This window comes from Uloborus diversus, chromosome 10 (genome assembly GCF_026930045.1).
Source record: "Uloborus diversus isolate 005 chromosome 10, Udiv.v.3.1, whole genome shotgun sequence".
NCBI classification, from domain to species: domain Eukaryota; kingdom Metazoa; phylum Arthropoda; class Arachnida; order Araneae; family Uloboridae; genus Uloborus; species Uloborus diversus.
In genome coordinates, this window is record NC_072740.1 from 14,366,936 (window position 1) to 14,381,946 (window position 15,011).

Consider the following 15,011-nt stretch of genomic DNA (forward strand, 5'->3'; position numbering starts at 1 on the left):
TCTCCGCTAAACAAAATTCCGTCTTGAAGAGTTATAGTAGGATTGAATACATTCCTTACCACAACATCATATTTCAACTTTTTTAATTCAACATTTCTTTCTCTTTTATGTTTTATTCTCTCTGCGGTTAAAATTACTGTTGAGATCCAATTGATAATAAATTGTTGATATGCTTGTGATTCGTCAATACTATTTATTTGTTTAACTGAAATTGGTAAGGGGTATCTGGAAAGGTAATCTGCATTCAAGTGTTTATCAGATTTTCTATGAACTATTGTGTAGTTGAAATTTGAAAGAAAATGAGCATATCGAAGCATTCGTGATGCAGACATTACTGGAAGACTTTTCTCTGGATGGAAGATGGCGCAAATAGCTTCGTTGTCGAGAATTAAAGTGAATTTTCTTCCAAAAATGTAGTCATAAAAGTTTCTGCAAGCAAACACAACCGCAGTTGCCTCACGATCGAGTTGACTATAATTTTTCTCGGCAGCTGTGTAAACTTCTTGAAGCGAAAGCGATCTTGCGTTCAGTTCCATCAGGCATTGCATGTGATAGAACCCCTGAGAGTCCAAAGGGACTGGCATCGTTGGCTAAGGTAACCGGAAGATCTGGGTCATAAGGTACAAGGACTTGATTACTTGTAATAACTGATTTTGCATTAAAAAAAGCAGCTTCACACTGTGCAGTCTATTTGAAGCGAATGTTTTGGCATAAGAGTTCGTTTAATGGATGAAGAAGACTAGACGCATCTGGAATAAATTTCGGAATAAATTTTAAAAATAATACATTACCAAACCAATAAATTTTCGGACATCATCGACATTTTTAGGTTGAGGTGTTTCAGAGATAGCTTTGATTTTGTCTGGTGATTTTTGAAGTCCAACAGAGCTGATAATGTGTCCTAGATACTGAACTTTTTCTTCAAAAAATTGACATGTGGCAAGATTTAAATGCAGATGAAATTCACGTAACTTTTCAAGCACTTTAAATAAACCTTCTTGACATTCTTGTTTGGTTTTACCCTGGATAATTAAATCGTCAAAATATGCTATTGTACCCTCTAAATCTTGAACAAATTGATCCATAAATTTGTGAAATTCGTTTGGAGCAATTTTTGTACCAAAAAATAGCCATTTAGCTAAATATGTACCACGATGGATTGAAAGCGTTTGAAATTTAGCACGTTCTTCATCAACTTTCATGTGCAAATATGCTTTGTGGATATCTAAGGTACAGAAAAATTTTCCATCGCGTAATTTATTAAAAATATCCTCAATTCTAGGAATTGGATGTCGTGCATTTTGAAGCTGATTATTAACTGTGACTTTAAAATCTGCACAAATGCGTACAGAACCATCAGATTTTGGAACAACTACTAGGGGTGTTCCCCATTCAGAAAAGTCAGTTTTTTCAATTATACCTTCTGCTTCTAATTTATCAAGCTCTTCCTCAACTTTATGTTTTAAGGCGTATGGAACAGAACGAGGTTTAATAAAAACTGGTTTAGCATTTGGATTTAATTTTAGGGAGCATGTGTAATTAGGAATACAACCAACCTTAGGTTCAAACACATCTGAATATGAATCAAGAATTTTTGATACAGAAACATGGACACTAGGAACATTTGAAATTTTGCTAAGGTCATGTAAATTAATGCTTAATTTTCTAATCCAATCTCATCCTAAAATAGCACAATTTTGACTTGACACAATATATAAATCTTCAAAACTTGAATTATTTTCATAAGAAATATTTAATTGTACAATACCAAGTGGCTTGAAAATCTGACCAGTGTAACTTCGAAAACACACATTTGTTCTTTGAATTGGAATATTAAGTTTTAACTTCTTAAATTCATCAATATTCATTATGCTTACTTTACTTCCTGAATCACATTCGAATTTATGTTTCAAACCATTTAATTCGATAATAGCATACATCTTATCATCATTTGCATAATTATTAGAAAAAACATCATAAATTTGATTTACAGCAATGTCATCTTGATCATGTATAATGTTGTTGACATTTTGATTCCTTGTTTTGTTTTTGATTAAATTAGAAATGCAAACCGAAATTGAATGTCCACGTTTTGAACAATATTTGCAAGTTAGTTTATTCTTTAAAAAACAATTTTGGGTTTTATGGTTAGATTTCCCGCAATGTAAACATAATTCCTCTAATCCAAGCTCTTTAAAATTAATACCTTTAGATTTCATGGGTGATTTTGAGCGACTTCTGAATTTTGCATTTTCATTTTTGGTTTGAAGTGGACGCTTATTTTTCATGCTACCGAGTGATACTTTGTTAACAGAATTTGAAAAATTACTTTTATATACTTGCTTGTTCTCAATTTTTGTAGGTTCAATAGCTAAAGCAATTTCGATTGTCTTTTCAAATGTAATATCACCTTGTTGCAACAATTTTTCACGAATATCAGAATCAGACAATCCTCGAATAAATTGAGAACATAATAATAAATTTAACATAGATTTCGAACAATCACTTGAATTACATTGAGAAACAAATTCAGAATTTTTTGCAAGATCTTTTAATGAAGAAATGAAGGTAGATATCGACTCACCATGATTTTGAAGTCTCGAAAAAAATTTATGCTGTTTGGTCAAAACGTTCGGTTTTGGCGATAGGATGCTGTTTTAGTAATGACAGCAATTCTTTATAAGTTTTCTTTGAAGGTAAATCAGGAGCAGTTAAACTAGACAGAAGCTGGTATTGGCGGGAACCGAGGCAGTTGATCAAAACTAAAACTTTTAGTTCTTCTGTTTCCGCATCCACATTCGATAACCCTTTTAATTTGAAGTAGTTTTCCAATCTCTGTGAATAACGATCAAAAGATTCCGATGATTCATCAAATTGATCAAAGGATAAATTCTGTTGAGCAAGAACATCTTTAGTACTGCGTTTTGGTTCCGGAGCAGTAATATTAAGTTTATTCACAAAATCTTTCAAGAGCTTTGACTAGCTGTGTAATTTCAGCCATTATCTATTCACATTGTCGCCAAATTATTATATACTTTGTACTTCATGGTCCATTGAAAGACGAGATTGATTATTATATGTTTTATTCAAGGACAACATTTCGCCATACCTACCACACCATATCAAAACTATATCTGTACTGGGAGTTGAAGTCGAAGTTACAATGGTAGAAGAAGTAGAAGTAAAAATTAATACACAACAGAGTGGTAAGAACACAAGTGAGTAAACATAATAACAGAGGAAAGTATTCAAATCATTGATTGATAGATGCAAAAAAAAAAAAACCAGGATAGAGATGCTGTTAAAAATAAAGATGACAACTGATCAAATGGTTAATGCACAAGACTAGAGGTCAAGATTCACTGTCGCCACTCGCCTCGTGGCGGCCTAGTTTGAAAAAGTGGCCACCTAAAAAAATGTCCTCAGTCGCCATTTTCCCCCTGGTGCAGGGGCGCATCCAGACAATTTTCTGAGGGGGCCTTTTGGAAAAATATGATGCTTTGGATATTTTAGAATTTTACAAATATCAATATAGAGCATACCTTTTAACCAGAGCATTTTTTAGGAATTTTCACTAGGCGACACAAGTTGAACATAAAGGCTTCAACCTTTCCAATAATATTCCTCTTTTCTTAACAAACGTGTGCATATATCATCGCCTCAAAGTGGTATTCCTGTGATCAGAATTGTTAGTTTTCTGAGGCGACTGTATAGGACTTCTGTTTTAAGAGGAATCCGATATGAACCAACCGTAAGTATAATGTTAACTCCGAAGTAAAGGGGGTCCAGGGGTTTCTCCTCCGGAGAAATTTTCGAATTTGTAGTCTTTAAAACGCATTTTAGACGATCTCTGGTAACGTTAGGGGAGAAGAGGTTTGGTGGCGCTCCCCTCTCTATTTTTTGAAATAATAGCTCTAAGAATGCAGTTTTAGACGATCTTTGATGATGTTAGAGAGAGGAGAGATTTGAGGGCCCATCAAAGGAATTTTTTCTGATTTGTAATCTTAGAAATGCATTTTAACTGTCTTTCGTAACATTAAGGGCTCGGGTGCGTGCCCTCCCCTCCCCCGACCATTTTTTGAAATTGAAACCTTGAAAACGAAAAAAATTACCTCTAATAATGTTAGGAAGAGGGAGGTGCTGGGGGTTCTTTTTTTGCAATTGTAGAGCTAAAAACACAGTCTAATACGATCGTTTCCTGATGATACGTGGAGGAGAGATTCGAGGGCCCACACAAAGAAATTTTTCTATGAGTAATTTACAGTCTTAAAGATGCATTCTAATTATCTTTGGTAATGGTAAGGGAGAAGAGGTTTGGACACTCCCCCGGAAATTGTTTGAAATTTTAGCTCTAAAAACGCTGTTTTAGACGATTTTTGGTGATGTTATGGGGAGGAGAGATTAAAAGGCCCATCCGAGGAATTTTTTTTTAATTTACAGACTTAAAAGCACATTCTAGACTATCTTTGGTAAGGTTAGGGGTTGAAGAGATTCTGAGGTCCTCTCGCAAATTTTTTTCAAAATTGAACTCTTTAAATTGCAAATGTAGGCAATCCATGATTCATGAGTAACTTTTAGAGGACCAGCAATTTTTCGAAATTGAAGCTCCAAAAACGTAATTATTAAAAACTTTCAGTGATGTTAGGGGGGGGGGGGAGTTCTCTCCCGGGAAACATTTTGAAACTCAGGTGCTTAAAACAAAATTTAGGCAGATCTTGAACGATGTTGGCGAAAAGGAGAGGTGTTGAACCCTCCCCTGGAAACTTTTACAAGTTACTTTTTTAAACGCAGTTTGTAGACGATCTTTGGTAATATTAACAAGAGGAGTGGTTTGGAGGGTCCCATATTAAAAAGGAATGAAGAATAATTACATAGCACATCATAAAGCCAGGTTAAAACTTAAATCTAACTTTAACTTAATGCACAATCATTAAATGTATTTTATTATTAACTTTTTATTAACAAATTTTCGTTCGTCTGTTCAGATGGAATATTGAAACAGGTAGTATATCTATTGACAGGCTAGTAAAAAAATATTTTAAAAATATTATATATATAAACAGTGTTTCTTTAAAAATTTCTGTACAAATTTCTTTGAAGCTTAAACTAGGAGCTGCTTTTTTTTCCAATATACATAATCGTAAGTTTTTTTGCAACGTAAATTTGTAAGCAAAATTCATACTTTTAGTTTGAAAACTAGAAAAACGTTTTTGAAATGAAACACACTTAAAATATAAAAAAGAGCAATACAAAAGTGTTATATCATACAAAATCTTCGGATCTAATTGCGCTTATGTTTTTTTTCTCAAATTGGAATTTCCTTTTAGTTTCAACTTAATATTGCATACGATACAGTTAATCTGTGCAGGTGTTAATTACTAAAATAAAGTACCATTTCTTAAATCAGGGACTGAAAAAATAGTTTTCTTCTTATCCAGCAGCGAGATATTGACTTGCTGGGGGGTGTGAATCTATCTATTTCTCAAAATACTATATTTTTATATCGAATTGCATATGAAACTGAACAGAAATTTTCTCTAGCTTTTAAAATTGTGGTTATTTTTTTTTTCTGCGATTAACAGCAAAAAATATGCGTACCTTCCAAAGAGACCGGAAACCATCCGGCTATTCTTGCTCGCTTTGTGGGAGACAACTCGGTCAAAAGTGCTAAATGAACTCAAATATTTGGTGTACACTTGATATTTTTGAAATTTTCGTGAGGTGGCCATGCCCTCCCTCAGGCATTGTTTCCATTAATGTTAGACTTCACATGAATTGCAATGAATTTTTTTTTCAATTTAAGCGAGGAAAGAGGCTTAAAAACTATACTTGAAACTTCCTCAGTGTAGTTTTATGGGGATGGCTCCTTGGTGTTGTTTTTATATTCATGTTCGGACTTTGAGGAATAATAAGGATTTTTTTTTTAATATTCAACTCTGAAAAAGGTTTTTAACTATTTTTGAAATTTTCTCAGGGTAGCGATGGCCCCCCCTCTCATTGTTTCCTTATTGTTAGACTTTGTATGCATCATAAGGAAAGTTTTTTTTTTTTACATTTTTGCTCAAAAAGGGGGGTTTAACTATTCTTGAAATTTTCTCGGGGGGGGGGGGGGGGGGGGGGGGGAATGGCCCCCATGGGCCACCCGTGCTTAAGTTTGCAAAAACAAAACAGAATTTAATGTTTATTCAAATGCAAGCTAATGAAAATAACGCTAAATGTGCTGTAAAGCATTTTATTTATTTATTTATTTGTTTTTTATTATTTTAAACAGTTCTTGAGAAATGAAAAATTTTGTACTTAAAATTTCATTTTATCCTTACTGCATTGGACGCTAATGTGCTAAAACCTATAACAGTTCAATTAAATTGATGTTCAATGAGGATTTTCCATTTTATAATTATTTTTATGCAACAAAATCAAAAACCTGAATCTTAATTTTTAGCGCAGTCGCCATATTTGGTCACTTCTAAGATGGAAGTAGACATTCTTGAAGAGACTAAGTTTTCAAAAATAGAGTTGCATGTCTATTGCAATACAGTGCAAGCTATTGAACAATCCGAAAATGTGCCGTATTCCCCCCCTCCTGGATTATTATTTTCTTGAAAAATGCAATTTTTTTTTTTTTTCAAATTTTTTACCCAAAATATTTTTTTATCCATATTGCTTTAGACGCTAATGTGCTAAAAACTGACTCTTTCATCTAAATTAATGTTTTTTGAGAGTTTTTAATTATTAAAATTACTTTCATATCTTAAATTTTTCGCATAGTCACCATGTTTGGTCTTTTGCAAGATTTAAGCAGATAAGACTATTTAATTGCCTAAGTATCCAAAAACAGAATTGAATGTCTATCACAGTGCAAACCACTGAAAATAATATAAAAAGGGCCAGAAATTAGGTTTTTTTTAATTAGTTATTTTCTGGAAAAGTGAAATTTTATCAGCAAAATTGTATCTTTTGTAAATTTCCTCAAAAATCCAGTTTCCTGCCAACTTTTCCTTGGTTTAATTATGCATTTATTTTGAGAAAAAAAAAAACCAAAATGCATGTTTATAGCTTTCCCATTTTGTACTTCAACACTCGGCGACAGTAGTGGCCACCAAGTTTCTTGGGTCTAGTTGTCACTGGCCACTTAGAAATTTTCTTAATCTTGACCTTTACACAAGACATTCAGTGCTCATCAAAGATTCAGCTATATAGATATTAAATAACTTAAGCTAGAGTTTTGATTTCAAAACACAGTTTTCATCAAAAGAGCACAAATATGTAACTAGTTAAAAAACAGTAACAGAATTGATTTGGAATATAATCAGCTTTTTTTTTTCTGTTTTTTTTTTTTTTCCTAAAATAAATTTTTTTTTTGGAGCAAACAATAACAAATAATGAAACAAAGAAAATAGTTATTTTTTTCTGAAAATAAAGATGCTATTTTATGTGAAACATACTAACATGCTTAGCATTGAAGGCAAATTTTGGTTACTCTTTATTTTCCCATTTTCTATCATTATATTTTCCCTTATAGGTCAAACTCAAGTCAATATCAATTTCAGTAATTCATATGCGTTGCCATTACAGTGGTCGGCGGTTAATTGAATCAACCCTTTAATGAATCAAATTGTAAAAAAAGCACAAAATCCAGCTTTATTGAATTAGCTGCTTTATTGAATCAGCTGCTTTATAGAATCAAAACTGCTTAGAACACATAGGATTCATATAAGCAGCGGCCACTGTATAAGGAACTGTTTTAAAACTTCAAAAAATGAAAGTGAACATGTTTTGTGAAACGGTAGGGCCATGAAAAAATAATAACCATGCTCTATTAATTGAAAATTGTAAATAAATATACATATTGTAAATATCATTTAAATTGGTCTTAGGTGAATTGCTTGATAACCTGCCCAAGAACAGTACTTGAGCAATGAACAATGTACAAAATGAAATAATATAAACAGAGGCCTATGCTCATCGAACTAAAATTATTTGGAGGAGGAAAATTTTCATTTTACAGAATGATAAAACACAAGCTTACACGCATATGTACATAACATTGAATGAGAAGGAACGTTAGGTATCATTAAAACACAATTTAAAAAAAAAAAGGAATAGGGTTATGGCACCAGTAACAGACATGCTTAAGACATCGCTTTCAGGTTAACTCAATTTTCTGACCCTTTTAATGTATATAGACTTTTAAAACTATTTTTCTTTCATGCAACAACATCTCATCTAACGTTTGGCTGCTTTTGGATCCACTGAATTAGCCTATTCTATTTTTATTTGCTGAATTTTGAAGAAAGCTCCGAACCCCAGTAACAGACACCAAAAAACCTGATGATACCCAATAACAGACAGGCTAAAATGATGAGTAACAGACAGGATGAGTAATAGACAAAATTTCTTTTTTTTTTCTTAAATTCTTCTCTTTTCTTCTTTCAGACACTAATTTTTCTGAAGGAATTTACTCCTCCATAATGTTTACAGTAGTTTTCAACTGACTTTGTTCAAGTTGTTTAATCTCCTTCTCCAATGTACTGCTTTTTCTTACAACTGGAGAATCTGTTAATTTTTTAGGATTCCAAGGACTGAGTCCACAATGTTCAAATCCTCCTATAATTACCTGTGGTCTTAGAGTATTTATTGTCTGTTCCAACAGGCCAGGAAAATTATTTTTTTTTTTTAAACAATAGGCCCATCTGAAGAGGCTTTTCTCCATCGATTCACTTTTTTTCCAATTTGTTTTCAAGGGCTTGGAAACTGAAACGTGCAATGCCTGTAAAATATGAGTAGCATTGGGGGGTAAAGAAATCAAAATTATTTTCTCTTTTTCACAGAATCTGCTTGTCTCAAGTGTTAAATTAGATACATGTTTATCTACAAATAGAATTATTGGTTCAGAATTCAGCCTTTGAGTTTTTAGCCATGGCTGAAATACATTGGCTAGAAATTCAAAAAGCATCTTGCTTGTCATTCACCCTGAATCTGACTTTACTAACGCCCAAGCATAAGGCATACTGAACTAAATGTTATCTGGGATTCTTACGTATTTATGGATCACTGTTCGTAGTAGAAGAAGCCCAGCAGTGTTTGCAGCGAATAAAACTGTGACACATTCTTTTTCATCATTGCCCACAACTTGGAACAATTTTTGTCACCTTTAATTGCAAGTATTCGGGATCCCTTCAAATTAAGAAAAAATGCAGTTTCGTCAAAATTAAAAATTCTATTTGGATTTTCTAAAATGTCAATGTTCTTTTAATGTCAGAAACTCTGCTGTAGATGATGAGGCTATCCAGAGTACGAGTATTTTCTCCTCGTCCTTTGGAAGCACCGGGTCTGGACCCGTCCTTCTCATGCTAGGATAAACCCCTTTCACTTTGTTCAAAAGTGTAACTTGTGGGACTCGATCTTTCCTTGCTGAAGTGGCAACACTCGTACCATTACTAATTACACCCAGTAAGGCTGTTTGCATCTGCACTTCACCGTGACAGAATTTACTGACAGGGAGGAAAGCATCCCCTGAACGGAAAAATAGAGGTGTATTTACTGAATAGTAATGAGTGAGGTTCCAAAAAAATATGGCATGAGTAACAGACACCCTTTTGGACCAGTAACAGACACCCTGTCTGAGACTAGTCATATTGTTCGATTTTCAATATTAAACCTGTGGGCACAATCAAATCAATGAATAACCTCTTCTGTAGCGAAAAAAAAAAGGAAAGAATGAAAAAGGCTTCAAGGACTAATAACAGACAAGGGTGTCTGTTACTAGAAAAACGAGTTTTCTAGGGATGAGTAATAGATATGGATAAAACTCACACTAGGAGTGATTGTGCGTGGAAAACGACGGGGAAACCAAAAAGAACATAGTTCAAACATTAAAAATACCTCCAGCATGCACTCATATTGACATTTTACAATGGAAAATGATGGTTGCAAACACTCGCCTTCTTAACGTAAACAGCTAGCTGCAGCATGAAACACCAGCAAATCTTGTAGTAGCTATACACAACCTTCCATTACTGCCTCGTAAACAGCGCCGTGTCCAAGGGGAGGGTTTTAGGGGTTAAACCCCTCCCATTGGGGAAAATATAATAAAAAACCAAAAAAAAAAGTACATATTTGACTTAAAACTAACTTTTATGTTGAAGTTTGTATACAGCATTAAAAAAAAATTATCTTTGAAGTTTACCGACATTTTTTCTTTTTCTAGCTCGTCTGAAAAGAAGAAAGTCTTCAAAATTCTACTCCTCCGATCCCCCCCCCTCCCCTCCAAAAGCATTACTCAGCATCAATTTTGTTTCCAGATCTTCAATTTCGCGAAAGTTTCAGAAAAAACCCCCGAATATCTAACAAAATCGCTTAAAATTCCATTCGAAAATCGCGTAAAGTTGGATTTGGTTCAGTTTTGTTAGGGCCCTAATGTTACCAAATATGATCTTACAATCACATTTTTAAGACTAATTTCACAAAAAAATCGGAGAAAGGCCCTCGAACCGTCTTCCTTTAGCATCATCAAAAATAAGGTTTTTTTAAACACTTCCAAAAAATTTAAGTGGAATAGCCCTCTGAACCCTTCTTTCTAATATCTTAGAACATTGCTTAAGTTTTTAGCACTTAAATTTAGCACAGAGGAAAGCACCAGAATCCCCTTCCCGTAAAAATCTTCAACGTTTGTCTGCAATTACGTTTTTAGAATTTCAATTCGGAAAATTTGAAAGGGAGAGGAGAAATTGATTTCTATCTTTTTTCAAGGGGAAAAAAACGATCTGGGGGAGTTTCTGAGCTTACCCCTACGTCAATAAATATGGCCTATAATCGCGTTTTAAGGCGTAAATTTCAACAAATTTCCGCTGGGCCAAGTGCCATCTAAAATTTCGTTTTTAAAACTAAAAATTTCAAAAAATTTCCGGGTGAGGACTCCGGCCTTCCGTTATCAGATTAGAATTTGTTTCAATGTGCCCCCCTTAAAACTATTTTCTAGTTGCGCCGCTGTTTTGCACTCATAATTTTAAATCGTTATATAAGTACATATTTTTAACTACAAATTTGATCCGGATAAACAGGGGCTGAATAAAAACTATGCTCTACTGCAAAAAACACAATAATAGAATTGATAATATTACTTAAAACGACGTCTGAAAATTTATAACCCTCCCCCCCTCCCCAACACAAACCGCTATACCCCTCATTGTAACCATTTAACAGAAATGAAATGCAAGTAAGAACAAAGAAACATTGAAACCAAAACCCCTCCCTTTATGAATTTCTGGACACGGGCCTGCTCGTAAATACCAACTGACTCATGAAATTCACTCTGAAAGCACTAGATGGTTGCACCGTATTCATTGGCCACAGCAACATCAGTTTAATATGCCTAAAATTCTTATTATTTAAATCCAAACTTATGACTGTCTGTTACTGGACCCTTGTCTGTATCTGGTGCCTTCACCCTACATTTCAATATTATCTCCAACAAAAGCAACAAAATTTGCCGAGTAATTAATTTTTTGGGAGATCACTGTGACCTCCGATCAAGGCGCCCCTGAAAGTGAAAAGTCATCATTTCTTCATAAGCTTGACAGTTTAAATTTCGGGAACAATTTTTTGTGTGTGTTTTTTTTTTTTTTGAGTTTTTGCTTTTTTTAGGGGGAGGGGCGGCAGATTTCAAATCTGCGTAGTGGCAGTATGGAGTTAAATTTGGCCCTGCTCACGTTGACTGGCAAATTGTTAAACTGAGCACCAACCAATGAAAGAATTTTCAGTTAGAGAAAACCAAAAGAGAGATAAGAAAGAAAGGATAAACATTACACATCTATCAACTCTTGCTTATGAAAGTGGAAAGAAACTAGAATAAGGGGGGGGCGGTGTATTCTTCTGGGGCTTCAAATGAATTCCTTTCATACCCTGTGCTCCTCTGTTTAGAGTCTCAAAATTATAAAAAGAAGAGTTGTTTTGGGCACTTTTGGGATAAGATGATACACGCATTCCTCGCTGTAGATCAGGCATGTGCCCGTCATTGTGGAGGTTGGTAAGGACAGTAGCTTATGAACAGAAGGGGCACATATCTAGGTCATTCTAGTGGTCGGAATCTACATTTGCTCATTTGAACAGTTGAGACATAGGCTTAGGCATGGAGTCTAAAAGGGCTCATGGTTGCACTCAGATTGCACTAAGTAAAGATAATAATAATTTCTTCTTTTTGCAGCTAAATTATCAAGATTTGTTTCAGAAATATTAAAGAATCTGAAGTGGTCAAATCTCTTCTGAAACTTGAAGGCAGAGTTTCTAAATGGAAAAGATGTTAAATACATATTTTGAATTTAAAATTTTAAAAGAATAATTTTTAATTCCCTCATTATATGTATTTTTAACATAATGTTCTTAACAGTGTAACCAGAATGTAAATGGGTTTTATTGGTGCTATGATTGTTTTTTGCATGTTCAAAAGAGACCTGTAAGAGCCACCAACCTCCATTAACAACCACTTTCTTCAGGAACACTTCAGAGAAGTTTCATTGTACATAAAATTAGAATGGAGAAAAATTTAATTCTAAAAACTGTAATAAAATAGCCACTTTTAGGATTTGTGTGAAAAAAAAATATAAAAATTAATAGGAAACAAGTAAGTGAATTATAGGAAAAATATGTTCCGATTTTTGTTTATTAATAAAAAATTATAATAGCTGATATGATTGCCAAAATCTTAGGAATGGCTTAAATATATACACATCGAAAAAACTGCATAAAATAGTAAAAAAAATCAATGTTTTTAAAATTGTCATTTTTGAAAACAAATTTCATTATATTGAAAATATATTTGAAATTTTTTTTCCAAGATACTGTAACAAGAAAAATATACATATTTTTAAATGGTACGTATCGTTTTAAAGAGAATATGATTATCTTTTGAATTTAAAAAGAAAATGTCATGCACCATTCTGGAGAGAAAGCAGTTAGAAATTTTTGTTGAAAATTGCAGTGAGAAATGATGCCTAGGTTACCATCTTAACTAGGCTGTTTCTTGGACAAGTTATGTTTTAAGGAAGAATAAAATGTATACCTATAATTAACATTTTCTGTATTTTTGCAGATTTTAAATTCAAAAATTTCTGAGACATTATATATAAGATTTCTCTCTCTCTCTCTCGTTTTTTTTTTTTTTTTTTTGCTTAAATTGAGACGAATTATGACTATTGGTATTTTCTCTTTAAAGAATTTTAACATGTTTTTATTTCTCAATGAACATCAACTTCTAAGCTAGTTTGTTAAAAAAGAGGATAACTCTTTTGTGAATTTCTTCTATTCTAATGGATACAAATTTGGTGTTTAGGCTAATTTGAGTGTTAAAAAATCATATTTTTTTCGTCAGAATGATGGAAATCAAATGAGAATTCTGAAGTTAGTGTTTGATTTTACCTTAGCCCATTATAAAAATTTTATTGCAGTAGTTTAAAAAAAGATTATAATAGATGGTGATTGACATGTTACTTGTTTCCCTAATGTGCATGATTTCTGAGCAATCAGAAGTGTCCCCCCCCCCCCGACCTCCTCATGTTTTAAAAATCTTTCATATGATTTAAATATTTACTTACAGTATAGCCATTCCGTTATATTATTTGGTCAAGGTTTATTGAATAAGAAATCTAAAATTAATAAAAGTTGATTGTATGTTTGTATGTATTTATTTATCTATGTTATCACTACTCCTGATGAACAACAGAAAACTGAGCATCAACCAAGTAGATTCCTAGTTTTTCCAGCTACTTGTTTGACTTGGTTGCACAATTATGTGACTTTAAGTAGGAGAGGTGTTAGTTAAAAATTATTTCTGCTCTTCCTTGGAAATTAACTTGTTCTTTATTTTTCCTTCCGACATCTTCTTTTCTCCCTTCCTTCCTTTTCAAGGCCATATTGCTGACACAGTGCCTGTTTCTAGCGGAAGTGGAAAACATACTAAAGCTTGTTTTTTGAATGCTTTTGAATTGCCTCATCTGTTCCATTAGGGGAAACTTAAAGGCGCGCTGACCTTGGAGTGGCTCCAGCTAAAGTGGGTCAAGTTAGAGGCATGCCAAGCCAAAAATTAAACTACTATCCATAATTTTATTATGCTGCGGCAGATGGTAAGGAGGGGGCGAAACCCCATGCCACACCAAAAGTAAATGTACTGCTCAATAATTGTACTGCTGCAGGAGGAAAGGGAGAGGCGAAGGTCCCAAAGTACACTAATGTGCTACAGGTGTGTTGCATGAGCTGCACTGGTGGCCAGTAAGAATTAACAGTTGTTGCCTACATTTTAACTAATAAACAAACTTTCTTTCTGATTGAATTTCACAATCCTTCATTTATTTCTGTTGAATAATTTTAGTTTTTACCTTTAAATATTTTGCTCTATTCATTATCTGCAGCTTATTTAAACTATAATTATTTTATTTACCTTAAATAATGATTGTAATTTTAAAAAGAGTTTTTTTTTTCACTAATATGGATATAATTGAAGTCTCTTTTCACTCTAGGTAAAACTGACCATTTTATCCCCTTTACCTCAAACAAGTAGTAAGAGTCAACAAAAATTTGTAAGTAGCTTAGTACTTTTAGTAGGCTTGTTTAAAATTTTCATTGAAACATATAATATAAACCTAAAATCTATTTTTTAGAGATTCATCACAAATTTTTTTCTGCGACAGGGTCTTATCAAAGAACTTCTTGGAGATCCTGAAGCTTTAGAAGAAGCTAAATCACAATTCCGTCATGTGCCTCATGGACTGTTTTATTTTTTGATTGAAAGTGAAGAAAATGAAAATGTATGTAGTATTGTTTTGTTTGTAATTGGTATGAATTTACTTAATTTAGAAGCTGGGCAAGTCTATGAAACTAGGGACATCACATAAAAAAAAATCCTTCATTGCATCAGTAATTTTTTTTCCTTCATTTGAGGTAAAAAAGACTATTTTTATAAAACTATGCAATTTTTTTTTTATAAACATTTTTTGTAAGTTTTATAGGCAAATTTT

The 15,011-nt window shown here is 33.2% G+C and overlaps 1 protein-coding gene across 1 annotated transcript in view; it reads left to right on the forward strand.

The window, feature by feature from the left end:
- LOC129231665 (protein inturned-like) overlaps positions 1–15,011 on the forward strand; it is an 88,541-nt gene that overhangs the window by 14,467 nt on the left and 59,063 nt on the right. The window contains exons 4-5 of the mRNA XM_054866028.1: positions 14,514–14,573; positions 14,685–14,801. Coding sequence (XP_054722003.1) covers positions 14,514–14,573; positions 14,685–14,801 — 177 coding nt within the window. The remainder of the gene's footprint in view (positions 1–14,513; positions 14,574–14,684; positions 14,802–15,011) is intronic.